The sequence below is a fragment of the Trachurus japonicus genome, chromosome 9, assembly GCF_045865225.1.
Source record: "Trachurus japonicus isolate A0001 chromosome 9, Traja_1.0".
In the NCBI taxonomy this organism is placed as follows: Eukaryota; Metazoa; Chordata; class Actinopteri; order Carangiformes; family Carangidae; genus Trachurus; species Trachurus japonicus.
The window spans coordinates 8,936,710-8,963,652 of NC_140915.1; the positions used below are offsets into that span (position 1 = coordinate 8,936,710).

Genomic DNA, 26,943 nt, shown 5'->3' on the forward strand with positions numbered 1-26,943 from the left:
TAGCGTTCCAGGCAACCCACTCATGTTTTTCCGACCTGTTTTACCGGTGAAAGTCACTATAACGGCCACTCGTAACTTCTGACCGGTGAACTCGTACCAGATCGAACTGGTACCACTTCACGTCGGAAAAATACGAGTTTCCTTGAACGCACCATAACAGTCCTCGTCCCTACGTCGCCACATTCACGGCGTCCCTTGGCTGCACACACAGCCCTGCATGCCGTTCTCTCTCCTCATTGGATAAAAACTGTAGGATACGATAAATGTTTTCTCCTCGGCTCAGAGCAGAGCAGAGGGACTGACAGACCCGTGTTTCAGTCCAAACACTCTATGTAAGTGATTGCTGTCGGAAGATATAACTATTTAAGACTTATATTAACACAAATATATCACTTACTTCTGCTTTAAAGAGGAACTATGCAGGATTTTTAGCTTAACTATGCTCGGTGACGGCTGGTATCAATGCGCTAGCAGAGCCCCATTGTATAAAATTTAAATAACAAACCCGAAGTGGCAACAGCACCAAATAGTAAAGAAAAACACAGGATATCTCTAAATGGGCTAATTTTATGCAGCTCAAGCTCACCAAATCTTGTCCCACCTCCACTTTATGATAAGCTACGCTAAGATAACAATATCTTCGCTCCATGTTGTGGTCTACATCTTCTAATCTAAGTGTCAACATCATTTTGAGCTGTTCTTCTACCATCAGATACCAGTAAGTGGTTCTTGCATGTGCGATGAACCGGTTGAAGTTATTCAGAATACTTTTTCCACTGTGGAGGAATGTGTGTGTATTTCGAAGAAGACACAACAAACTACCGGGATGAAGACGACTTCCTGCCAGAAACACTCAGAGTGAAAGTGGATAACGTTTATCCTACTCTAGATTCGTTCTAACACTACACTATGTCTGGCTTTAGATAAGATAACAGTGGAAAATCTTCCAGCAACACAAGGAATATTCACCATAATATGATAATGCAGACTTTGTTCTGAAATGCAGACTTCCCATTTTAAAGGGATAGTTCACCCAAAATTCAAATTTCACTCATTATCTACTCACCCTCATGTTGACTAAGAGCTGTGAGAATTACAGAATTACAGAATTACATACATACAACCTCTGGATATAGGAAGATAAGTATATAACCAATGTGGCATATGGACATATCTTAAAGACTATGTATCATTATTTTTTTTATATAAGAAATGTTACTTATAATGATGAATAATGAAGTTAAAGGGATAGTTCACCCAAAATTCAAATTTCTAAGAAAATGGGCTGTGAGAAGTTTCAGAGTCCTCTGTGGCTTCTCTGAGTTACAGCGGGGCTCCGTGCAGCACTGCATGTCCATATGACGGTTGTGAATGGGTACCACTTTTCTTCGTCCAAAAAGACACACCAAAAAACATCCAAATACCTCCATGCTGCTTGTCTGTAATGTCCCTCTTGTATTGAAGCCCCAACGTGAGAAATTGTTCCGCCGGTCAGTGCAAATCACGCGAGATTTGCTCTGACACAGGAAGAGCAGTGAACTGAGACACTGGGATCTTCCGCTACAAACAAGCTTAAAACATAGACTTATTTAATTTTTTTCGGAACAATTTCTCACGTCGGGGCTTCAATACAAGACGGACATTACAGACGAGCACTATGGAGGTATTTGGATGGTTTTTGGTGTGTCTTTTTGGACAAAGAAAAGTGGTATTCCCCGTAACTCAGAGAAGGAACGGAGGACTCTGAAAATTCTCACAGCTCTTAGTCGACATGAGGATGAATAGATAATGAGTGAAATTTGAATTTTGGGTGAACTATCCCTTTAAAACTCCAAAATATGTTGATCTCAGGATTTTATCATTGCAGAAGTTCCTTTTCTCTCTCTTCTGGAGAAAAGTTGTTGAGTGAAATGAAACTCTCCGTTTGTAACTTTCTTATTCGGTGGAAGGCCTTGCGCATTGTTTTGATTCGTGTCCACTCACATGAGTCATTACTATAGAGGAACTGCTGTGGTTGACCACACCGACAACCACCGCCGCCGCCGCCACCGCTGCAGCTGTCTGCTGACTGACCCTCTGCACTGCAGGGTATAATAATGTCTTCTTCTTTTATTATGGACAACAGCACATGATCAATAATTACTGTAGAAGCTGCAGCGGCTCCATCAGATGCAAAGACCCTAAGTTTCGTTTTGTGTCGTTGTTTATCTTCCGTGCAGATTTACTGTAAGGATCGAGTTCAGGCTTGTTGTTTGTAGAGTTTTGAAGTGTGGCCAGTGGTGTCTGGTGTCATTTACTGGAGTAGTTGTTCTTTTGTGTGTGTGTGTGTGTGTGTGTGTGTGTGTGTGTGTGTGTGTTTGCATGTGTGTGTGTGAGTTTGTGTTTGTGTTGAGTTAATCTTTTCCAGCGTGGGAAATATTTTGAGGCCATTCCTGAAAATGTGCAGATGGAGTGGACTTTCTTTTTTTCTTTTCCAGCTGTGACATAATGGTGGTCTTGACCTTGTCTGAGTGTTGCAATGCATATTTCATTGTATGAGTAAACTAAATTATGTATAACAGGCAAAACACTTGCATATAAATGACCACTGATTTTATAGATTTGAAATGTAGTCTGTTTATTTGGTTTACCTTAATCTCAAACACATTCGCTGTGGATTTGTCTTGATTTGGGGATTTGATGCTACAATAAATTAGATTAAAAACATAAAAGCTGCATGTGAATCCATGAAGCCACAAGGCAGGTCATAAGACACGCTATACTTTTTCCCAAGCAGCAGCACTGAGCTTCTATTGAACTGCACAACAATGGATGAACTCTCTCCCCAACTGCCAATAGGAAAAAAAAAAAAAAAAGAAGAAAAAAAGAAGAAGCAGATTTTCAGGTCTGACATAAATTGATTCTTGAGTAATAATGTTTTCTCCCGTGTAGGGGATTTTTTTTTCTCTCTTCCCATTGCCAAACTTTTACTCAGCACAATAAATGCAGCTTTTGATTACAGGAGTCATTGCAGAAAAACGGGTGACAAAGGTCCAACTGACAGGAGTTATTGTTTCCATGATGGGATGGGCATAATAATGCTGCTTTGATTTGCTTTAGGCTATACCACCTAAAAGTTTCAATGTGACTGGCTGAGGTTACAGCGGTTTGTGGTTCATGTTGCTCACTGTAAATCAAACCAACCGCAGGGTAGCTTTGATTCAGTCACAAGAGCAGGGAGGGAGAGCTGCTGCCACCTAGTGCCCCTGCAAGTGAATCCAAGTTTAGAGGGTTTTTTTTTTTTAATGCAAAGTGAAAATCTGTGGAGTGATTCGGATCAGAGGAAGTTCAGGTGCTCAGGTAACATGTTCGGTTCAGGTTGAAGTGAGTTGGTGCAGTGAGTTCAGGGCGTGTCAGTCAGTTAGAATAAACATTATCTAGTCTAGACCAAAGGTTGCTCACCTGTGAGCTGCAGCAGCCCCCTGGTGGTCTGTGTGTGGTATTACAACAACAGGGCAAAACAGTTGACATGTGCATAATGCATTGGAATATAGCCTACAGTGGTGGAAAAAAGTTTTTGGACACCCTTTAAATTTGGGCAGTTTTCCCTGCACATGCGGATCAGGATGCGGTTATTTCCAATTTTTTAATGGCTTTTTTAGGATTTGTTTAGTATTTTGGCTGTGACCGTACTAAAAGAAATAGATTGTATTGGCTTAAAATGCATAAGAAATTAAGAGTATTGGGTCATTTTGGTGCCAGTGATCCACTAATGAAGGCTGTGCAGAAGTAAGCAGAATTTTTGTGTTAATATAAGTCTTAAATAGTTATATCTTCCGGCGGCAATCACTTACATAGAGTGTTTGGACCGAAACACGGGTCTGTCAGTCACTCTGCTCTGCTGTAAGCCGAGGAGAAAACTTTCCTTGTATCCTACAAGCTTTATCCAATGAGGAGAGAGAACGGCATAAAGGGGCGGTCCTCTCTGTGTGTGCAGCCAAGGGATGCGTGTGAATGTGGTGACGTAGGGACGAGGGCGGGGACTGCTAACTCCATCAGCTGACAAGAAGTTAGCCAAAACCACCGGATCGCTTACTTCTGCTTTAAAAGACAGAATCTTTGTTGCCGTGCTTCGTCTCTATATAAAGCCAGCACATTTTGAAAGTTTTTCAGAGACAAAAATGGCTAAAACAAGGAACCTAAAGCCGGAAACATACCTGAAGATACAGATTTTCAGCCAGGAAGGTAACAGCTGCCGCCAGAGAGCCAGGAAGAGCGGATGCAGTCCTTCAGCAGCTTGGAAGACAAACCAAGATCTGGATGTCCAAAGGTTTCTTCAGCAAGAAATGGCCACATCCTGATCCGCATGTGCAGGGGGTGTCCGAAGACTTTTTTCCACCACTGTATACAGAAAGAAAGAATCTGTCATTAGAAAAAATACATTTTGGGGTGTTTTTTTTCTTTCTTTCAAACAATTCAAATGAAAAATGAGAAAAAAAGAAAATTATCAAAACATACTTGATTATTAATTTTCTGTAGCTCTCAATTCAAACCAATCATGATATATAGCCTATATAAAGTGATAGATTGTAATGTAAAGCAAAAACTAGATAGATTTTATTGATCCCGAGGGAAATTTTGATAATAAAAACAATAAAGGCTGATGTATATCGTACAATATATTTTAATTTAATTAAATGAAGTTTGTACAACAGTTTCTTCCCTGCGACAGTGAGACTGATGGCAAAAGCTAAATACCATCAGTCCTCCTGACGTCTGTTCATGGACAATACAAATGGGAAATGTGCAATATCCATAGTGTAAAGTATCTGTTTGGTATTTATTCTCTTTTTTTTTTTTTTTTTACTCTTTTTCTTTACTTTTTACTGTTTAAATCTTTTCTTTAAATAAATGTGTGCACTTGCTTAACATATTTTTACTCTTTTATGTTTGTACTCTGAGTGTCCTCTGCACAAGCATTCCTATGAACAAATGTACAAATGGCAAATAAACAATATCTTAATCGTAATAATTTATTTTTTATTTAATAACTAGGCATATTATTGTTATTATTATGTAGGCCTGGGCTATGTCATGCAACACCGCAACACCAACAACAATAACAATGTTGGTAATATTATTATAATTGTTTTGTCTGTAGCGGCTGCTGTTTGAGTTCAGTTTTATGTTAGTTTGTGTGTGTATGCATGGACCTTCACTGCTCTCTCTGTCTTTTGTCCACTATTCAGCTTTTTAATCATTGAATGTATTATTTGTATGTTGATAATCCCCCCCCAAAAATTTTTCTTTTAGGGTGACTTTTAATATCAGTCCAGGGACAACAGATGCAAAATAGCCTTTTGGCTAATTCTGGCATGTTTACATTTGTTTAAATGTTTTTATTAATGTGCAATGTCCCTGATCCTTAAACCTTTAAATAAAAATAAATAAATAATTATCCTGGATTATCCTTAGTGTTTTCCTGCATGTGTCCGACAGATGTCAGCTTCTCCCTGCAGATGTGGTCCGAGCCCCGGGCTGAGAGGAGGAGGAGGAGGAGGAGGAGGAGTAGGATGCTGTTTGGAGGAAAATCAGCGCTGCCTGGGACGAGCTCTCTGCTCTGCTTATTTGGATGTTGAGGAAAAATGGCTACCGGCAGAAGGAAGCAGCAGTGAGGCACCGAGCACCGGGGATTTAAAGCACCGTGTTGTGACATATGGATGTACACGGAGCGCCCCGCATCCACTCACTCGACACATTGGAGCTTATCGTCCGCGTCAGAACCGAAGAATTTAGCCGTAAACGCCGCCGCTCACTGGTGAGTGTAAAGGCGGATACACACACACACATACGCACACACACACACACACACACACATACACGCTCACACAAACACACACTGGTCTCCGGAGCAGGCTAGCAAACTAGCCAGTTAGCATCGAGCTGCTATGCTAACTGGCTAGCAGCATTAGCATACACAGGAATGTTCGTGCGCTGACGTCACGGATGCTGCGTTCGAGACAACTCGCCACTCGGAGAATCTCCCGAGTTAAAACAAAAAAACAAAACAAAAAACTCCTGAGTTCCCGACTTCAAAGCGTTCAAAGAGAGGCACCAACACGACCAGAATAACCAAAATAAAACATGGCGGACCGGGACAAACGTTGCAGTTTCAGTGCTTCACGTAGCTAAAGGCATAAAAACATTGCAAAGGACACACAGCCAATGCAACTTTGACTGCATTTTGGCATTTGAATGCATTTTCATTGATGTTTTACCGTTGACGGTGTGCAGGTTGTTGTGTGACGTCAGACAGCTGATTCTCGGAGAAGTCGGGGTAGACAGTAGATACTGTATATTTTTTTAAAGCTCCGACTTCACCCCAGTGGGAGCTCCGGCATGACTTAAGGTGGTGTTTGATTTCACTTTTTCCCAAGTAGGAGGTCGGAAAGATCCGAATTCCGACTTGTCTCGAACGCAGCAGCATTATTCGTAGGATACACAGGAATGTTCATGGGCTGACGTCACCACGGCAACAGTCGAAGCTAATGTTAGCATGTCAGCTGCAGCAGCACACACACAAACAAACAAAAAACACATTTATACACACATATCAATTGTTAATGACAACGTTTTTAAATGTGTTTGTGTATAGTGTGTGTTTTATAATTGAAGGCCACACAGTTTTCTTTTGTTTTTTAGCCTGTCAGTTGTGCTTGTTCAGATGCTGCGATCAGCTGGTCGCTAGGATAAGCTAAGCTAAGCTAAACTAAGCTAACCGCTGTGAGCTAACGTAGCTTAGCCCGGCGGCTACACGTTTGTGTTTGTGTTGTGTTGTGTGTTATCGATCATATGGAGCTGTTCTTTTTTAATATATAATATATAAACATGATAATTTATCTGATTATAATATAAACAAACAAACACAGGACTGGGGTGGACTATAGTTACCGTTAGTGACCATTAACTACAGTATAATGTGACGTCGGATGGATTTATTTATTACTGACTGATTAATAGGAGCTGCTACTGCTGCTGTGTCGTTGTATGTTCACCGATAATCACTGGCACTGGTGGTTTGCTGGTAATAGATCGATTAATTAATAAATAAATAAACATATAGCAATGACTGGCGTTTTCTTCGCCTGCCTGATGTGCAACTTAAAGTCACCTGAGTGTGGTCAGCGCATTGTTCCTGATTATTTCATGGCTGGCTGCATGTGTGCATGCATGGGTGCATGAATGCATATACACAGCTATCAACCAAACACAACCAACCAGCTCAGTCTGGCTTGGATTTCTGGGGTTAAATGTGATCTATGATGAGATTAGTGTTAATACAAGCCAGTGTCATGTTTTTGTTTTTGCGGTGTGTCCCGTGGAGCTACATACAGTACTACACAGATCAGATCAGGAATAGGATAAATATGCAGCTTGTAATCCTCACTATAGCGCTCATAGCCACAGCCTGTGACCTAAGTAATAAATGCATGGTTCAGATGCACAGGAGCAGAATACGAAGACATAATGACTTGGTGAATTTTTTGCAGATTTTGTCCTCATGCTTGTGTCGTGCAGGAATTTCTGTTTGTTTTCCCCACAGGGTAAAAACTGCAGCTGACCTGGGGGCCTCTAGGTCAGTTTAGTCAAACACATATCACCTAAAAAAAACCCAAAAAACATTCACTGCTTGCCCAACCCTGACTGACAGTTTCATGAATGAGACGTTTTAAGTATCAGCTTATGTAACCACCGGGTCTGAGATCCTCTGTTGCAAGTGAGTAACAATGGCTGTGTGTGGCGAACTATCACATCTTAATCTTTCCCCAATTACATACCTGTTTCTATTCATAATTCACACCAGCATCATTAATTTACATCCTAATCTCAGTGTAATAGGTGTGAACATGCTGCTCCAATTGTTTACCCCGGTTGTCTCATGCTTTTTAAGGTTTCAACCTGCCAGAAACACAATCATCCTGCCCACTCAGAGCTCTGTGTGAGGTGTTCTCTTGGCCCGCATGGACACAATAATAACAATAATCATCATTTGTGGAGTTATTGTTTTAAAAACAGCCTCCGAAATGACAATTCAGAGCTTTCTGAGCTTTACCAAATTGGTATTTACTGCAGGTCGGCTCCATTTGTTGAGAGTCATGCAGCGATGTCTGCACTAAGGAATGAAGTTTTAAGGTTTTTAGTAGGAAAAACACAGGTAGATGAAGCAGCACAGTGACTGTGGATAATAGCACATGCAAGGAAAATGCAGAAGTCTAGCAAATGATTACTTCAATTGAACACCACCTTTTAACAGCTTTTTTCTTTTTGCTCATTAATCATTAGATGCACCATCTGATCTCTGCACCCAGACTCCTGGCTTTAGAAACCAAACCACTGCTTTGTCTAATCCGATGAAGCTGTTGTGTGAAGTTGTTGCCGCCTCACAACACGTTAAATATGTTTTTGTTGCATTAGGCTAAATGATAACAATCCGACATGTCAACACTGCTGCTTCAAAGCTAAAGCAGCAGTCCTTACTGAGACTGACTGGCAGATGAACACACATTACTGTCTGTTTCTACCATCAACCACCTTTGGGAGTAACTGATGACCATTTGAATTGCTCTAATCTAATAGAAAAACTCTGATTTGGTAAAGTAGCTGTTGATATTTGGGCCAGCCTGCCTCTGTAACATTTAGACGCTAATTGAGTTTAGTCCTGCGTACAGACGGAGCCCTGTGTGCAGGACGCTCTGGTTTCATGTCCTTTGCTGAACCTAAAAAAAACCCATATTAGTTAATAAGCTAATAAGCCGGCATTAGTTTAGGAGTACTGCTTGAACGATTAGTTGATTATCTTGATGACTGTCAGATGATTGTTGGACAAAAGCAGCTATTTAAAGAGGAAGTATGCTACATTTTACCTTAATTAAACAGCTTCAGAGTAACTGTGACGGTTAAAGCAATGACTTGTAATGACCTTCCACCTAGCGTCTCTTGGCTGAAAACCAACCTTGTAAGATCAGAGCCTCCGACCCGGTGTCCCAGCTCTCGTCTCTGCGGCACCGCCACACAAACGTAACGCGCCCCGTAAACCGTAATCTCTTGTTTATGACGGATTAAACTACACAAATATACAAAGGGTAACATCTTTCATGATAAATAACGTTATCTACCGCTCCATGGATGCAGATTAGTTGAAAACAAGTGCACATGCCTCTATTCTGTGCAAAAAATCCGGGTCGGACCAATGTGGGATTATTAGGGCCAATATTAGGGAGTAAAGAACTTCTGATACTTCCACATTTCTTTTGCACTGATCCCTCAAATATGGTTCAAACACTTTTTTTTTTTTTTTTTTTTTTTTTTTTTACTGTTTAATGATAAATCACTTTTATTTCTGCAGTAATTCAGGGCTCGACAGTGCGACAGTTTTGCTCGCATTTGCGAGTTGATAATAGCCCGTGCGAATAAAAAATTGCATTCTGTCGCATCAGTGCGACTCGGACAGAAACTGCATGCACCGCTTTGCATGCTGTTCAACGTGAGCAGTAGCCCCCCCCCCCCCCGCCTGTTTGGTGATTTTGGCCGCCGCATTGATTAAAGCTTGTGTGTACATCGGGGCCGTTCAGATGTAACGTCTTTTCCGCACATTACTTTCAAGGTAGACGCGCGTCATGCACGCCAAGGCGACACCGTAGCAGCGCACATTCGGTGCGACGCGCTTTTTTTCCGTGCACGTTCGACCTGCTTCTTCCTCCGGTACACGGTCTCGGGCTGTGTCTCTCCTACTGTTTCACACGGAGCTCTGCCCCAGGTGAAGGAAGCCCTTAGGTGGGGGGAGCATACATCAGTCCGACTGCCCAAAAGTCCGACGGCTCATTTCTCCGACTACTCATTCTACAGTGTTAAGGTTAGGTTTAGGGTAAGGTTAAGGGTTAGGGCTACTTAAGTCGGAGAAGTGGGAGGTCGGACTAATGGACGCAAAAATAAAGAAATGTATGGTCGGAGAAACGGGTAGTCGGACAGACGCCATGCGCCCCTTAGGTGGTACGTGGCCTCCGAGGCTACCGCGGAGCTATCAAAAAAAAAAAAACGCTTGTCGCGGTGAGAACAGCTGACATGTGGTCACAGTCTCACAGTGCAACATTCATATAAACTTCAACCTCAAAGCTCCCTGTCTGACCTGTCCCTGAACATCACACAGGGGCAACATGGAGCTGCTTGTGTGACAGGTTGTTGAGGAAAAATGTTTGGTGTTTTTACTGTTCTCAAATGTAAAAATGGGTCATGTTGGACCCTCAGCATTATTTAAGGCTTAAACAGCCTGCTACAACATTTTTCATTGTGCTCCTAAAAAATCTTAGTGTAGAGCCCTGTATGTAATGTTCAGCTTTTTATACTGAGGGAAATATAGGTTCACTGCTCATCAATACCCCCACCCCTGGGCCACATGCACACACATACAGCGCAAAACTAAAAACTAATATTGGTTGTAATAAATATTCTATTTTCTCACACATATTTGCATTGTTTGTCTTTCCTGATTTTTGTTAAGGCAAAGAGCCAGTTAAAACATAAAAAATTAGTCTACAGGGTTAGGATTATAGGCTAAATCTACTTTATTTGTTTGAAAATGATATTTTCACCAAAACTGCAAAATTTTTATTGTGCTACTAAAAAATGTTGTGTGCTACTAAATTTTTCAGCATGGTAGCACAGTGCTACTTGGAAAAAAGCTTAGCGTCAAGCCCTGTAATTACTGGAAAAATGTCAATAAATTAAATGAAAGTCAGTAGAAAGAGGTGGAAATCCTCTAATGAATAATTGTCCACTTTGTTTCCTTACACTGTTGTCTGGATTAAACCTGTAGAAATTAGATAAAACCACAAACAATAACACAATTTTTTTTCTAGCAGATCAATAAATGACAGGGCTTAATTCCTACATTAAAACCAGACAGTTTGTAGTTCACCTGCAAAGTTGGAAAACCCAGTTGTTGATAATTCAAAAGCGTTAAGTTAAAACAGTGGATGGAAATAAAAAGCCAAAGTGCCGTTAATCACAGCGCTGTCGTTTTTCCATGTGGTTTGAACACAACCAGGCAGAAATATTTCGCATGAAACTAATTACATGGAAAGGAAAACAAGAGAGTGTTGAAATGTTCCTGCTGCTAACCACCAGGAACTGTGAAATGTTTCGCATTAGCCCACTTTGCTCTGCAACCAAATGGGCTTCTTGTGAAACGTTGTTAGTGTTGTTTACAGAGGGAACGCGACACACTGGACTTTACTGGAGTGACAACCCATTATTTATAAAGTATAGACTCTGACATCACACTCAAAGATGCACAACCAACAATTACACCAACAATCTGCTTATTGGCTGATTGTATGTTTGCAACCACATTTAATATATATGCTAATTAATCAGTGTTCAAACCTCAAACTTTAAGCTTTTTCCTGGAGTTTTATTTTCCACATTTGCACAGTATGTTCAGTTTAGATTGTTAAACCCTCAGGGTGTTCAATACACAACGTTTTCTGTGATTTACTGAGACTTTTCCTCTAAAACCTGTCGGTAGTTGAAGGTGCGATAAAGTAAAATGAAGTGAAGTCATAACTGTGACCTTCAGGGACTTCCTTTCATCTGCCTCCATCCTCGCCGCACGTTCACCGCTAACGGGAACTGGAAGTGTGAAACTCCAGTTCAGTTGCTTCAGCTGGAGTTGACTCTCCAAGGGGCTGAAGCTGCTGCTTAGGACTTATTAAAATCACACAGCATTCAACTGAGTTTTCATTGGTATTGAAGTGCATTTCTCTCCAGGGGCGTTAGAGAAGTTATTCCTTTTCACACTGTTTTAATCTGCGTTTTTTGTGGATTCTTTAAATGATGAAATTTCAACATGTTAACCATCGATTTTCCAGAACGGTTAATACTGTGACTGAACTTTGCCATGGTTATATCACTCCAGTCAATACATATAGTATTGTACTATCATGTGCACTCTAGGACAGCTTTTATTCATTTGAAGTTGCAAATTCACAAAATGATAATCCATATCATCATAAAGCCACAAATTTGCAAGAAAAAAAAAAACTTAACGTGAGTTTTCCTATAAATAAAGGAAAGAAATTCATCTTTATGATTATGAGCTAAAATAAAAAGTGTTCGTTTTTATTACAAAGTCCACCTGAAAAGTAGAATTTAATCAGATCTTCCACATCGTGCAAAACAAGCGATGTCTGTTTATTTTAAAGAAAATTAAAAAAAAAAAGATTCTCACAAATTTGTTACTTTAAAGGGACTACAAGGAGTTTCGGAAAGCAAAGTGTTTTCACACTACATTTCCCATGAGCCTCCGCGCACACGGTGAAATTCTTGGACCGGCGCAAGACGGACGAAAGCGAAAACATTTGCCAGGAATGTTTTCATTAATCAAGAACGAAAGTCAGAGGTTTGAAGACGATCACATCGTCGTAGTTCCGACCATAAACGGCGATCCAGCGGCGTTATTCCCATGACCCGCCGGGCAGCGTCTGGAAAACCGAAACTAGGAAATGCAGGGCGAGTCGACCACTAAATAATAATTTCAAAATAATGATAAAGACAGAACGATATATTTATCCAGGGATGCAAACAGCGCGCCGAAAAGCGAAACTTGCTTTTTTCATGACCAATTAGGTGACTTATATGAATCGTTCAGATCCGAAGAGTTTTTGTTTTTGGGGGGGGGGGTTTCAGCGTCTCAGCGTCTCAGCTGGGGTCAGTAAAATGTTTTTCTAACAGGCTGACAGTGACAATCACGTGAAACTGAGGCGAACTCATTCATGGTCTCTGATTATACTGATAACAGACTACAGTACCTCCAATGTAGACGCGCGACATGCGCGCTCATTAAAACGGCGTGTATCCGCGTGCAGTCGGTGCGACGGCAACGCCGTTTTTCCCACGTTGCTGTGTCAGGCAGGTGTTTCCCACGGAGCTCTGCCCCGTTTCAGAGGTGAAGGAAGCCCTAAGTGGAAAGACGTCGCCTCTGCGATGTAGAATGTGTTCAATTAAAGTGAAACTAACACATTATATATTTACACACTGAATGAAACATCCGATGTCTTTATTTATTCTGTTTATTTTAATAGTTATAATTAGGCTATGACTAACATTCAGTGAAGACCTAAAAATCAGTATCTCCAAAATGGAAATATTGCAAAGGAATTTTTTTTTTTTTTAAAGCATTTTTAATATAGAAATGTTGGCCTTCTGAAAACTGTCCATCTATATGCACTCAATACTTGCTTGGGGTTGAACTACTGGAAATTTACTTTTCCGTGATATTGTAATGTAATTATTTGTTAATAGTGAGCACCCCCCACCCCCGGCAAATTCCTCTCTTTTTTGGTCCTGACCCGTTTGCATCCCTGTTTATCGAAAATGGATCCATTAACAAGTGGGTAATGTAGATTCATCCACATTAATATGAGACTCTTTTATAACCAAAAGCAAACTCCTCGGGGTCTCTTAAAACTTGAAGATTCAGAAATGTGTCTCTGTTCTGGTGCTAATATGTCATCGTATCTTTTCTGTTCAGGTATATAGAGTACATGTATTAAAGAGCTAAGCTGAGTATCAAGGATTTTATCAGCTCATGTACCCAGTAAACAAACAACTAAACAAACACATAAACAAACATACACAACTAAAACAACTTTCTTTCCACTAGATCCAGATGTGTTTATCATCTGGAGCTGCACCAACTTGTACAACCTCCTTGATCTCAGCACCATGAACAATGTTGTAATCCAAACATTACACACTGACTCTTATAACGTGAGGAGAAACTCATACTAGATGTTTTTTTCTTCCTTTGTACAATGTTTGGTTAAAATCAGTTCAGTACCCTTTGTGTAAAAACAACCGCCACCGCCGACAATAGTTGAACGCCAACGACCTTTCATATTTTTTTTAGAACGGTGTATTTCTGTTTGATCACGTGCGACGCTGCGATCGGTGGTTAGCTCATCGTTGATCGTGTTGATTGATCCAGGTATTAACTGTTTAATGACAGGACAGAGTAAAGAGCAGCAGGAACACGGTGTTTGATATTTGTGCGTTGGCGACTTGACAGCTGCAGCTCTGCTTTCTGAAACTGTATTTTAGAGGAACAAAAGTGAACAGCGTTGTTTGTTAACGTTGCCATGACAGCGTTTGTCTGTCTGGCTGAACTGGGACAAAAACAACAACAACAACAAAAGTTCTCAGAAAATGGAATTAGACTAATGCACACAAACAAATCTGTCCGTGTGCCTCCCTGTGTGTGTGTCTGTGTGTGTTTGTGTGTGTGTGTGTGTGTGTGTGTGTTGTGCACTTTGCGAGGCTCTTCTTGTTATTGATTAAGTGAAGCCGGATCGCTACATTAAAACCTGCTGGATAATGCAGAACAAGGCCAAATGCTAATTTCCCTTTCAGTGCACCAAGTGAACTCTCTCAGGCCATGAAAGACTGAGCCAGCCTCGGTGTGTGTCTCTGTCTCTGTGTGTGTGTGTGTGTGTGTGTGTGTGTGTGTGTCTGTGAAGACGCCATGTCGGCTCCAGACTGAAGTTGTAGTTCACCAGAGAAGAGAAGACGCGGCGGCGTGCAGCCATAAACCAGAGGAGAGTTGGTTCTTAATGAACCCACCGGGGAGAAACGGCGGCGTGCGCGTCATCACGAGAGTCAACACAGCTCTGAAATCACTGTCACTCACTACACACATCCCATAATATAATAAACACATGCACTGTGTGTTTTCAATATACATGCACGTTCAAAGCTATAAAGTGTGCGTACAATATTCTTGTGTTGTTGGATTATAGAGTTTAAATGAAATAATAATCAATGATAAATATTTATTTATCTGTCCATAAACACACCAAATAGTTAAACATGCATCATAATAATCATAACATACATTTAATCATAAATCATAATAGTTTTCTTTCTCTTACAGAGCTAATGGAAATACCTATTAGAGTTTCAAAACTATTATAAATATTGAAAATAAATAAATGCATAATAATAATTCCTGGTAGAGTTACATTTTAAGAAGTTTTTAAATGATCATTCAAGTGTTTTTAGAGATTAACAGCCATCTGACTGGAGAGGAGTGAGTTAGCAGTTGGCGTTCTTGCACTTTTATTTCAAATGTTCATCTCATAAACCTTCAGTTGTTGCTGCTGCAGAAGCTCTGACTTGTTTGCATGTGAAGCCAACACACAGAGTTCTTTGAAATACATTAGTTTTAATGCATTTATATATAAATATACAGGTGCATCTCAATAAATTAGAATGTCATGGAAAAGTCCATTTCCAGTAGTTCAAGGCAAACAGCCTCAACCAGGTATTGAGTGTAGATGGACATACTTTTCAGAAGGCCAACATTTCCATATTAAAAATTATTTTTTAAAATTGGTATTTTGTAAAGTTCAATTTGAATTTTAGGTCTTCATAAGCTATAATCATTATTATTAAAAGACATTAAATAAATAAAGACACAACATGTTTTATTCTGTTTAATGGATCTATATAATGTATTAGTTTCACTTTTTGAATTGAATTACTGGCATAAAGTTTTACATTATATTCTAATGTATTGAGATGCACATATAGTATATTGTGAATAGCATGCTGGGTTTTCTTACACATCTTTGCGTATCCTTACATACAGCACCGGTACTGATGCACTCACAACAAATGAATCTTTGCATCTTCACATTTGTGGACGATACCGATAGAAATAGAGAATAACTGCAGCTGTATCCTGTTGTATTACATCACAGATGATCTATAAGTCTTAGTTTTCTTCTGTGTTGATGTGTTTGTGTTGATCTGAGCTGAAGGGTCAGAGGAGACACTCTACACTTCCTGTTGTAATGGTTGAGTTGAAGTGGGGGGGTATTTCCCCCCCCAGCTGTGTTTATTGCTGCACTTTCCCAGTGTGTGATGTTCCCAGGCTGGATCCTTGACGACCTTAAATCCGAGCTTGGCTGTTATTAGTGTTTACTGCATTATTTATGAAAATATATCTGTGTAGTCAGTGGTGTGAAATCCTGATCCCAGATCAGTGGCTACTGAGCTGCCTTAATGAGGGCAGGTTTCAGGCGGAGAGGAGCACAAAGCTCAACTCAACTGTGGAGCTGTTCAAGTTAGAGAGAAGAAACCCTGAGGCTGTGAAAGCACAACAGGTCTGAGAGGCTGTTACTGCACACGCCTTCACTCCTCTGCTGCTGCTGCTGCTGCTGCTGCTGCTGCTGCTGCTGCTGGTGTACGAGGAGCAGCAGATCATGTAGCAGGCTTCACTCAGTCACTACGACTACGTTTACATTAAATTACGGCCTTAATCCGACTATAACTGGACAGATAAAGTGCATGTAAACACGTTAGTCCGACTCAGACTGGGCTTCTCCAGATCCGACTAAAACAGCCAGATATTGCGTTTGGAAACCGGTTTTCTTCTGCATGCATTCGCCTTAAAGGGATAGTTCAACATTTTGGCAAATTGGCCCATTCCCATAATCCCTATAGTCATAGCAGTAGGTTTGTTACCTTTAATTGTCGGTGCAAGCTGTTTTTAGAACGGTGGAGCAGAGCCATGAGCTGCTCAGAGCTACGCTACGGAGGCTCATGGGATTTCTTGGTTTCCCTCATCAAACTCATCAAATACACAATCCAACAACTCCAAAACGCTCTGGTGGACAAGTTGTGACCTGCACATTCACCACGCTATGAGATAATAACACAACGTTACCAGACAGAGTTGTTTTAGAGGGAAATGCAGAGATTGCTTGATGAAAAACTGCCTCCAACGGGAACGTGCATCAGCGGTTTTGCATGAATTTCCCTCTAAAACAACTCTGTCTGGTAACGTTCTGTTAATTATCTCATAGCGTGGTGAATGTGCAGGTCACAACTTGTCCACCAGAGCGTTTTGGAGTTGTTCCTAATGCGTTAGCACCGATGCATTTCACACAACCAGTCTGTCTTAACACTACAAGGTTCAAGACGCCCAATTTCCATTTTTTCCTCTCAAGTGGCACTGATCACATCTGTAACATGAACGTGTAAACGGGAAAAAAAAAAAACGCATGATATCGGATATTATCAGATCGGATTCAGGCCCCTGTTATATGTGGAAATAAATCAAATCAATCGAAACAAATCGGATATCCGCCTATACGTCTTTAGTCTAAACGTACGTCATCAATAATGCGCGGATAGAGCATAGGCTACTGATGACCGTGTGTGTTCTTCCTCTTCTGCTTTGGTAGCCAACCATGTCTACTATGCATACGGTTTGTTTCATGCAAGCAAAGCAGGTGTAAATGCAGATATCAGATATGGGTCACTTCAGGAGAACATGTAAACAGACGGAGGGAAAAATCGGATACAGCCAACAAATCAGGATTGAGCATCGAGGCCTGCAGAGTAACTGACGGCCTCATTTCCATCCGGCCCAGCCAGCGTACACTTCAGCGCAGTCTTTAGTGAAACCACAGGACTGGCGGGTTCTCGGGCTGTTCCCGTACCAGGCTCCAGGAGAGGAGAGTTCCCTTCAACCTTTTCCAGCTCGTGACTTTTACAGAGAATGTGAAACTCCCCCAAGTCGCAGCAGCTTTTCACTGTTCTGTTGTGAATCTGAGCGAGAATCACTAAGTCTGTGGAGCCTGAAGTGTCGTCTTGTCCAGCCAACCCAAAGATATTTAATTTACAGTCGTTTGAATTCAGAGAAAAGAAGCAAATCCCCCTCACATAATAGATGAGTTCCATGTTCATAAACGAATCCCCTGGTCTTTACGTTTTCCAGCGACATGAAGGGAGTTCAGGATATAAATTAAGCTACTTGATTTACATCACGTTAAAGTCAAAAGGGTTATTTGATTAATCAGTTATTCTATAATTGAGCTGCAGTTGTTTTGCTTCAAACAAAAATAGTGAAAAATAATGAATATTATTGCGTAAATGAATAATTCCAAAGCTGTAACGTCTCCAGCGTCAGACTTTGCTGCTTTTCTTCATCTTAAATGATTTTAGGATTCGGGCTGCTTTGGAAAAATCTGATGAATAAATTCTCAGTCCCCTCGGAGAAAGGACGGGAACGGGAACCATGGATATTTCGATATGACTGTAAAGATATCCTAAGCGTTATGTTTACACCATTTGCTCCAAGAAGGATGTTCTGGCTTGTTTGCCAACCAGCTACTGCAAAAGTTTTATCTATCAAGCTCAGCCCATCGTCATTAGTGAGCTAGCGAGGCTAACGCCTACCCCGCCGGCAATATTTTTCAAGCGCACTGTTGCTATGGCACCGGCCACAACGATTGTGATTGGTTGAAAGAAATCCAAATGGCCGGGCCGTTTTTTTTTACTCCAATTGCAGAATCATAGGCCGACCACTACCAGCCAGACCCTTCTTCTCTGGAGGAGGGTCTGGTAAACGAGACTATAGACAAAATAACTTTAATTACCACACATACACACAAAAAGTACCGAAGACACAAACCGTTGTATACTGGTGCATACCAAATGTGTGTCGCAAATGTGCCGCGACTTGCGATGACGTGGCACATCATGGTTGGTCATGGTGGCGTAATGCATTACGTTTACATGGCTAGGACCATGGGATAAAAGAGATGGATGCTACAGCGGATGTTAGCGAAGTTAGTCACTTCGCCCCACAGTAAATATTGGACTCATTTGTCACAAGCCACATCTCCTCTTAATAGTTTGACACGAAAATGGCAATTTTCAGACGGACAATTCAGGAGAAAATGAACTTTGTTCAAGACCTGTCTCTGTCAAACAAACGTTTGTGAACGGCAACGCTAAGTACACGTCGCTGTTAGCTGTGTAAATGTTTAATGTCATCATAAGAAAATATAAATAGCTCACTTTTGTCTACCTACAACTTTTCTAAATCCTCACGACCAATCACGATGTGCCACGTCATCGCAAGTCGCGGCCCCAGACAAATCTGGCAGCCCGGACACATTTGGTATCTACAAAAATCAAAACATTTGGTACTGTTTTGATTCAGATGTGAAAGGTATCCATCCCTAAACCTCAGCATAACATGGTGACCAGTGGCGCCGCCAGCCGGAATCCTGTACGCACTGTGCGTACAATTTTTTTCATAGGTGGAAAAAAAAAGAAGCAATTTTGTTTATTTTGAGGGGGTGTGATAAAGACGCTTGTTGTTTGTAACAGGCTAAACGTGCTGAGTTCATTGATTGTTAAACCAATCAGTGGAAGCCTAACGTAAAAGCCAGTGATTGTCGTTTACGTCATGTCATCTGTCTCTTTTTGATTTCTGGCGCCTATTACACTACCGCTATGTGATGATTACGCCCGGTCCAGTATAGAAATGTCAAAAAGACGGTTGAGCCTTTTCCAGGCATTTGAAAAAAAAAAAGAGATCCAAACCCACGATCACAAACACGCAGCAGAGCAGCGATAATGAAGGTCTCTCCTCTCTAGCTCCAAACTCACTCGTCTGCACCGCGATTATGGACTCATAAGCGCCGATTCCAGGTTGAGCACCCACTGGGGGAGCCTCGGCCCATCAGCTGTGTGTCTGTGGGTATGTGTAACCCGTATGTGTGTAGCCTGTGTGAATGTGTGTGTTAATCTCTCACGCGCTCTGTTAAGATGAATCAACACAAACCGCTGCAGAGCGCGAGCCTGGCACAGAGGTGCGCGCTCTGGCGCATCTGGCACAGTCGGTTAACGGCACCGAAAGGAAACTGGCTCCGCTCCGCGGCTATTTCGCGTCCGACGTCTATGTTAAGCACATGTTGTTATTGATATTGTAGCGTCCGACCCGACGTAACTACAACAACATAACACAAACTTATCTGACAGCTCTCACTTTTTCCTCTGCTCCTCCTCACTCACCTACACACACTGTCTTCCTCACACTCACCCCGGCCCCTCAGCTTCTCATCCAACCATACCCTACCTGCCCGTACACATTCACAGTCAGTCAGGAATCACACAACTTAAACATCACAACAACATTACTGCGGGGTCGCAACAATATTTTCAGTTGTGCAGTATATTATGAGAAGTCCCATTGCTACGTGGCATGATGGGCACAGCGAACCCCCCCCCCCCCACGAAAAAAAAATTGTTGCAGCCTATTTGCCGTTTCTGTGCGTACATTGAAATTGAATCCTGGCGGCGCCACTGATGGTGACAACTTCCCACTTCCTGCCTCTCTCTCTCTCTCAGAGCAGCTGATGTCATAATAATGCAAAGTTAATGTGAACTCGGTGGACCTGGACGCACGGAACCACGACTAAATCCCCTTATGATGAATCTTTAATGGTCTTTGCTACTGTGGGATATGCACACCCCCTCTCTCCCTCCTTCCTCCCTCCTCCCCTACTTTTCTGGTCTAAATGGTACGATCCTCTCGGTGTGTGACGGCCATAGCCACCACCACACATACTCCTCCCTCTCCTCCTCCTTCTCCTCCTCCTCTTCCTCCAAAGCCCTGTACACCCCACCCGGTGTCAGGGGGGGATCAGCTGTGCCAGTCCCGGCAGGCCACACACACACACACACACACACACACACACACACATACACACACACTCTCTGGCAAACAAAGCCCCTGGCACTGCCAACGGAGACGAGCCATGCCTCCGCGCTCAGCCTCTCCTCCTCTTCTCACGCCGCCGTGAGGGGGAAGGCATGACACCATTGTCGTCGTCTCCACCTCATCAAAGGGACGACAGCTTTTCTTTTTTTTTTTTTTTGGAAGGAGAGGAGTCGCTCTCTCTCCGTTTCTAGTGGATTATCTATCTATCTATATCTATATGTTTTTTCCTCTGCTTCCTCCGCCGCCGATGAGTTGAGATGCTGGCTGAACGCAGGGAAAACAGCAGGTAGGGGAAAAAAAACAACAAATCAAGAGGTGGCTGCTGAGCCTGTCTCCGCGGCGACCAACTGATAACTTACAAAGCTGGTTTATTGTCATTATTGATGTTAAAAAGCTGTTTGGTAGTATGACAGGAGCGCTGGTCGTGCAATATGCTTCGATTGTCACCATCATCACCATCACCATCATCATCATCATCATCACCAGCATCGAGCGGCGAGGGCTGCAACAGACGGAGCTACTGTATCTATCTGTAACCAAACACCCTGATGTCTCTGTGGAGCGGCCGGGAGCAGGAAGACAGAGCAGCTCCGGCTCAACGAGGCTGCATTTAACTTTGAACCAGAAGAGCAGAGAGCAGAGCAGAGCGAGGTGTTGGCCCAAGATGTTCGGTTCTCTCTTTTTTTTTTCTGTGTGTGTAAAGTTGTTGTTGTTGATGCATTCACACAACGTAGGACATCTTTTGGATATCATTGCTCACAGATAATAGTGAATTGGCAAAAGGTTAAAGGGATAGTTAAACATTTTTGGCAAATGCGCCATCCATCCATCCATCCATTTTCATCCGCTTATCCGAGTCCGGGTCGCGGGGGCAGCAGTCGGAGCAAGGATCCCCAGACTTCCCTCTCCCCGGACACTTCCTCCAGCTCTTCCGGGGGGACCCCAAGGCGTTCCCAGGCCAGCCGAGTGACGTAGTCACTCCAGCGTGTCCTGGGTCTTCCTCGGGGCCTCCTCCCGGTGGGGCATGCCCGGAACACCTCACGAGGGAGGCGTCCAGGGGGCATCCTATACAGGTGCCCGAGCCACCTCAGCTGGCTCCTCTCGATGTGGAGGAGCAGCGGCTCTACTCCGAGCTCCTCCCGGGTGACAGAGCTCCTCACCCTATCTCTAAGGGAGCGCCCCGCCACCCTGCGGAGGAAACTCATTTCGGCCGCTTGTATCCGGGATCCCGTTCTTTCGGTCATGACCCAGAGTTCATGACCATAGGTGAGGGTGGGAACGTAGATCGACCGGTAAATCGAGAGCTTTGCCTTTCGGCTCAGCTCCTTCTTCACCACGACGGACCGATACAATGACCGCATTACTGCGGCCGCCGCACCGATCCGCCTGTCGATCTCGCGCTCCGTTCTCCCCTCACTCGTGAACAAGACCCCAAGATACTTAAACTCCTCCACCTGAGGCAGGAACTCTCCCCCGACCTGGAGGGTGCAAGCCACCTTTTTCCGGTCGAGAACCATGGCCTCGGACTTAGAGGTGCTGATTCTCATCCCAGCTGCTTCACACTCGGCTGCAAACCGCCCCAGCGCATGCTGAAGGTCCTGGCTCGAGGGAGCCAACAAGACCACATCATCTGCAAAAAGCAGAGATGAAATCAAGTGGCTCCCGAACCGTACCCCCTCCGGCCCTTGGCTGCGCCTAGAAATTCTGTCCATATAAATAATGAACAGAACCGGTGACAAAGGGCAGCCCTGCCGGAGTCCAACACGCACCGGGAACAGGTCTGACTTACTGCCGGCAATGCGAACCAAGCTCCTGCTCCGGTCATACAGGGACCGTACAGCCCTCAGCAGAGGGCCTCCGACCCCATACTCTCGGAGCACCTCCCACAGGATGCCACGTGGGACACGGTCGAAAGCCTTCTCCAAGTCCACAAAACACATGTGGACTGGTTGGGCAAACTCCCATGCACCCTCGAGCACCCTGCGGAGGGTGTAGAGCTGGTCCAGCGTTCCACGGCCAGGACGAAAACCGCATTGTTCCTCCTGAATCCGAGGTTCGACTATCGGCCGAATTCTCCTCTCCAGCACCCTGGAATAGACTTTCCCCGGGAGGCTGAGGAGTGTGATCCCCCGGTAGTTGGAACACACCCTCCGGTCCCCCTTTTTGAAGAGAGGGACCACCACCCCGGTCTGCCAGTCCAGAGGCACTGTCCCCGACTGCCACGCGATGCTGCAGAGGCGTGTCAGCCACGACAGCCCCGCAACATCCAGAGACTTGAGGTACTCAGGGCGGATCTCATCCACCCCCGGTGCCTTGCCACCGAGGAGCTTCCGGACTACCTCAGTGACTTCAGCTTGGGTGATGAATGAATCAACCTCTGAATCCTCAGCCTCTGCTTCCTCGACGGAAGGCGTGTCAGTGGGATTGAGGAGATCCTCAAAGTATTCCTTCCACCGTCCGACGATATCCCCAGTCGAGGTCAACAGCTCCCCTCCTCCACTGTAAACAGTGTTGGCGGAGCACTGCTTCCCCCTCCTGAGGCGTCGGATGGTTTGCCAGAATTTCCTCGAGGCCGACCGGTAGTCCTCCTCCATGGCCTCCCCGAACTTTTCCCAGACCCGAGTTTTTGCTTCCGCGACCGCCCGGGCTGCCGTCCGCTTGGCCTGCCGGTACCCGTCAGCTGCCTCGGGAGTCCCCCGAGCTAGCCAGGCTCGGTAGGACTCCTTCTTCAGCTTGACGGCATCCCTTACTTCTGGTGTCCACCACCGGGTTCGGGGATTACCGCCACGACAAGCACCGGAGACCTTACGGCCACAGCTCCGGACGGCCGCGTCAACAATGGAAGTGGAGAACATGGTCCATTCAGACTCAATGTCTCCGGCCTCCCTCGGAATCCGGTCAAAGTTCTCCCGGAGGTGGGAGTTGAAGACCTCCCTGACAGGGGATTCTGCCAGACGTTCCCAGCAGACCCTCACGATACGCTTGGGTCTGCCAAGTCTGACCAGCTTCCTCCCCTGCCAGCGGATCCAACTCACCACCAGGTGGTGATCAGTTGACAGCTCAGCCCCTCTCTTCACCCGAGTGTCCAAGACATACGGCCGGAGATCAGATGACACGACTACAAAGTCGATCATTGACCTCCGGCCTAGGGTGTCCTGGTGCCACGTGCACTGATGGACACCCTTATGCCTGAACATGGTGTTCGTTATGGACAAACCGTGGCTAGCACAGAAGTCCAATAACAAAACACCGCTCGGGTTCAGATCGGGGAGGCCGTTCCTCCCAATCACACCTCTCCAGGTAACACTGTCGCTGCCCACGTGAGCGTTGAAGTCCCCCAACAGAACGATGGAGTCCCCGGTTGGAGCACTTTCCAGCACCCCTCCCAGGGCCTCCAGGAAGGCCGGGTACTCTGCACTGCCGTTCGGCCCGTAGGCCGAGACAACAGTGAGAGACCTATCCCCGACCCGAAGGCGCAGGGAAACGACCCTCTCGTTCAGTGGGGAGAACTCCAACACATGCCGGCTGAGCTGGGGGGCTATGAGCAAGCCTACACCAGCTCGCCGCCTCTCACCATGGGCAACTCCAGAGTGGAAGAGAGTCCAGCCTCTCTCAAGGAGTTGGGTTCCAGAGCCCAGGCTGTGCGTGGAGGTGAGCCCGACTATCTCTAGTCGATACCTCTCAGCCTCCCGCACGAGCTCAGGCTCTTTCCCCCCCAGCGAGGTGACATTCCATGTCCCTAAAGCCAGAGTCGTTGTCCGGGGATTGGGTCGCCGGGGCCCCCGCCCACGGCTGCCACCCAAAACACACGGCACCGGCCCCTCATGGTCCTTCCTGCGGGTGGTGGGCCTACTGGAAGGCGGGCCCACGTCGCTCCTTCGGGCTGGGCCCGGCCGGGTCCCGTGGGCGGAGACCCGGCCACCAGGCGCTCGCCTGCGAGCCCCAACCCCAGGCCTGGCTCCAGGGTGGGGCCCCGGTGACGCCGATCCGGGCGACGTGAACGTCCTTGATATTGTTCCACTCATAAGGGGTTTTGGAACCGCTCTTAGTCTGACCCGTCACCTAGGACCTGTTTGCCTTGGGAGACCCTACCAGGGGCATTAAGCCCCGGACAACATAGCTCCCAGGATCATTCGGGTGCTCAAACCCCTCCACCACGGTAAGGTGGCGGTTCAAATGCGCCCATTGCCATAATCCCTATAGTTATAGAGGAAGGTTAATTACCTTTAGCTGTCGTTGCATGTTGTTTTGAGATCGGCGGAGCAGAGACGTGAGCTGCTCAGTGAACACAATGGAGGTGAATGGTACAGGTCCCCGGCCCGTCATCAAACTCACCAAATGCACAATCCAACAATTAATCCAAAAATGGAATTGTCCTTTAAAGGGATACTTCACCCAAAATCGATAATTCACCAATCATCTACTCACCGTCATGCCAAGGAAGGGTTTGGAGAAATTTCTGAGTCATCAAAACACATTTGGAGTTCCAAGGGGGTCCGGCTGGCAACGGATTTTCATATAATGGCGGCGGATAGAGTTCACTTTTGAATCGTCCAAAACACACACTATGAAACATCCAGATACCTCCATACTGCTCGTCTGTACTGACCCAAGTGTCCTGAAGCCGCCACATTAAAAAGTTGTTGGGGAAAAAATGTATTTGATCTCTGTTTTTATCCTTGTTGTAGCAGTAGCTCCCAGTGGCTGCACGAGATTTGCTGCGAGATGTTCTTCCGTGTTTACATCATACATGGTTTCCATGGTTTACAACGACGAACGGGCATCTCGCAGCAAATCTCGCGCATCTCGTGCAGCTACTGCTACAAGACTAAAAACAGATCACATTCATTTTTTCTGAACAACTTTTCCATGTGGCGGCTTCAGGACACTTGGGTCAGTACGGACAAGCAGTATGGAGGTATCTGGATGTTTCATAGTGTGTGTTTTGGACCATTCAAAAGTGAATTCTATCCGCCGCCATTATATGAAAATCCGTTACCAGCCGGACCCCCCCTGGAACTCCTAAAGTGTTTTGATGACTCTGATAGTTCTCCAAACCCTTCCTTGGCATGGCGGCGAGTAGATGTTTGGTGAATTTTTGTTTCTGGGTGAAGTATCCCTTTTAACATTACATTTTTGTTTCATATTGGACCTATTTGTTGTTATTGGTGCACAACAATAACTGAGAGATCTGCTGTACCAACACTTTTAACACTGCTCATTTACAGTGCTGTGTGTGTGTGGCTGAGCAGACAGGTAGAGTTTACCCGGTGACACCCCGCGCCATGTTTACTGGAGGCCTAAATAGATATCCAGTGACGAGGCCGGCGGTCGGTGGGTGGGTCGGCTCTGGTCCTGTCTGGACTTGTTAGACACGAGAGCGCTTCCTGCCCGACCGGCTCATGTTACACTCACACAGGTCAGAGAGCAGCTGTTAATTAAAGACTCTTCATCCGCCTCATACTTGAGGTTATGGCAGATTGGAGACGTAATGTGTGTTTTGTTGGGGGTTTTGGTGAATACTGAGAGGTATGTGGCGGTAGGTTTGGTGTCACATGACCTTCAGAGCCGTCACCTGTGGGTCAATCAGTACTGAAACATTTGGCTGGAGGTTGGTTGTGTTGCTGGGGTTGGATTCATCACCCTGTCTCCACAGTCTTTTCACTTTTCCTCAAATTAGCATTTTGTTTTACCACTTTGGGTTTTATCTAACACTGATGTCAACCCAGTTTTTCTTTTTTCTTTCTTCTTGTTCTCCGTGGAGCACCGCGACTTCCACCTACTCCCCATAAAACTGTCAGACATGCAGGAGACGCTGCTGTGATTACATCACCTTCTCCGGAGGAACAACCACACAAGTCCTTTGAAGAGTCGGGCTTTTCCAGGGCATTAGCTGCCTTCATCTCCCAGGAGTTAGCGCTGACTCTGTGAGACGTTCATTGAAGCTGGCGTCCGCTTAAAGGGAATGCTTTGAAAAAGACTGGAGGGCCAAGAAAGAGAGAGATCAGCTCCCCGCTGCATCACTGCCACTCACTGATTTCTTTGCTTTCAGCCAAGACCGGCCTGACCAGGGCTGCACAAACTCTTAGTGCCCCTGTAGAGTCGTTAGCTTCAGGTTGTGCAGGTTTTCCCAGTTCCCTTAAACATTTAATGGTTTTTGGGATCCATTTACAGTTAAGTTAGGGAAGAGAGAGGTGACGGCATGGATTCAAAATCCCATTATCAATTCAATAGTCTGGTAAAAGTAGAGAGGTACCGATCCAGCTTTTCAGTCCCAATTCCAGTACTGGTACTTGGGCTTAGCGGATACCGATCCGATACCACTGTTG

General features: G+C 44.6%; 1 protein-coding gene across 11 annotated transcripts in view; it reads left to right on the top strand.

Moving 5' to 3' along the window:
- The first annotated feature begins 5,566 nt into the window (after positions 1-5,566).
- Positions 5,567-26,943, top strand: part of wdfy3 (WD repeat and FYVE domain containing 3) — a 170,857-nt gene continuing 149,480 nt past the window's right edge. For 8 of the 11 annotated variants that reach the window (XM_085785864.1, XM_085785867.1, XM_085785865.1 and 5 more), the window contains exon 1: positions 5,568-5,797. In XM_085785864.1, the coding sequence (XP_085641990.1) occupies positions 5,700-5,797 (98 nt within the window). In that variant the 5' untranslated portion in view covers positions 5,568-5,699. Of the gene's footprint in view, positions 5,798-20,682; positions 20,901-26,943 lie in introns of those variants that run through there. The other 3 variants (XM_085785869.1, XM_085785870.1, XM_085785866.1) reach the window with 2 other exon arrangements.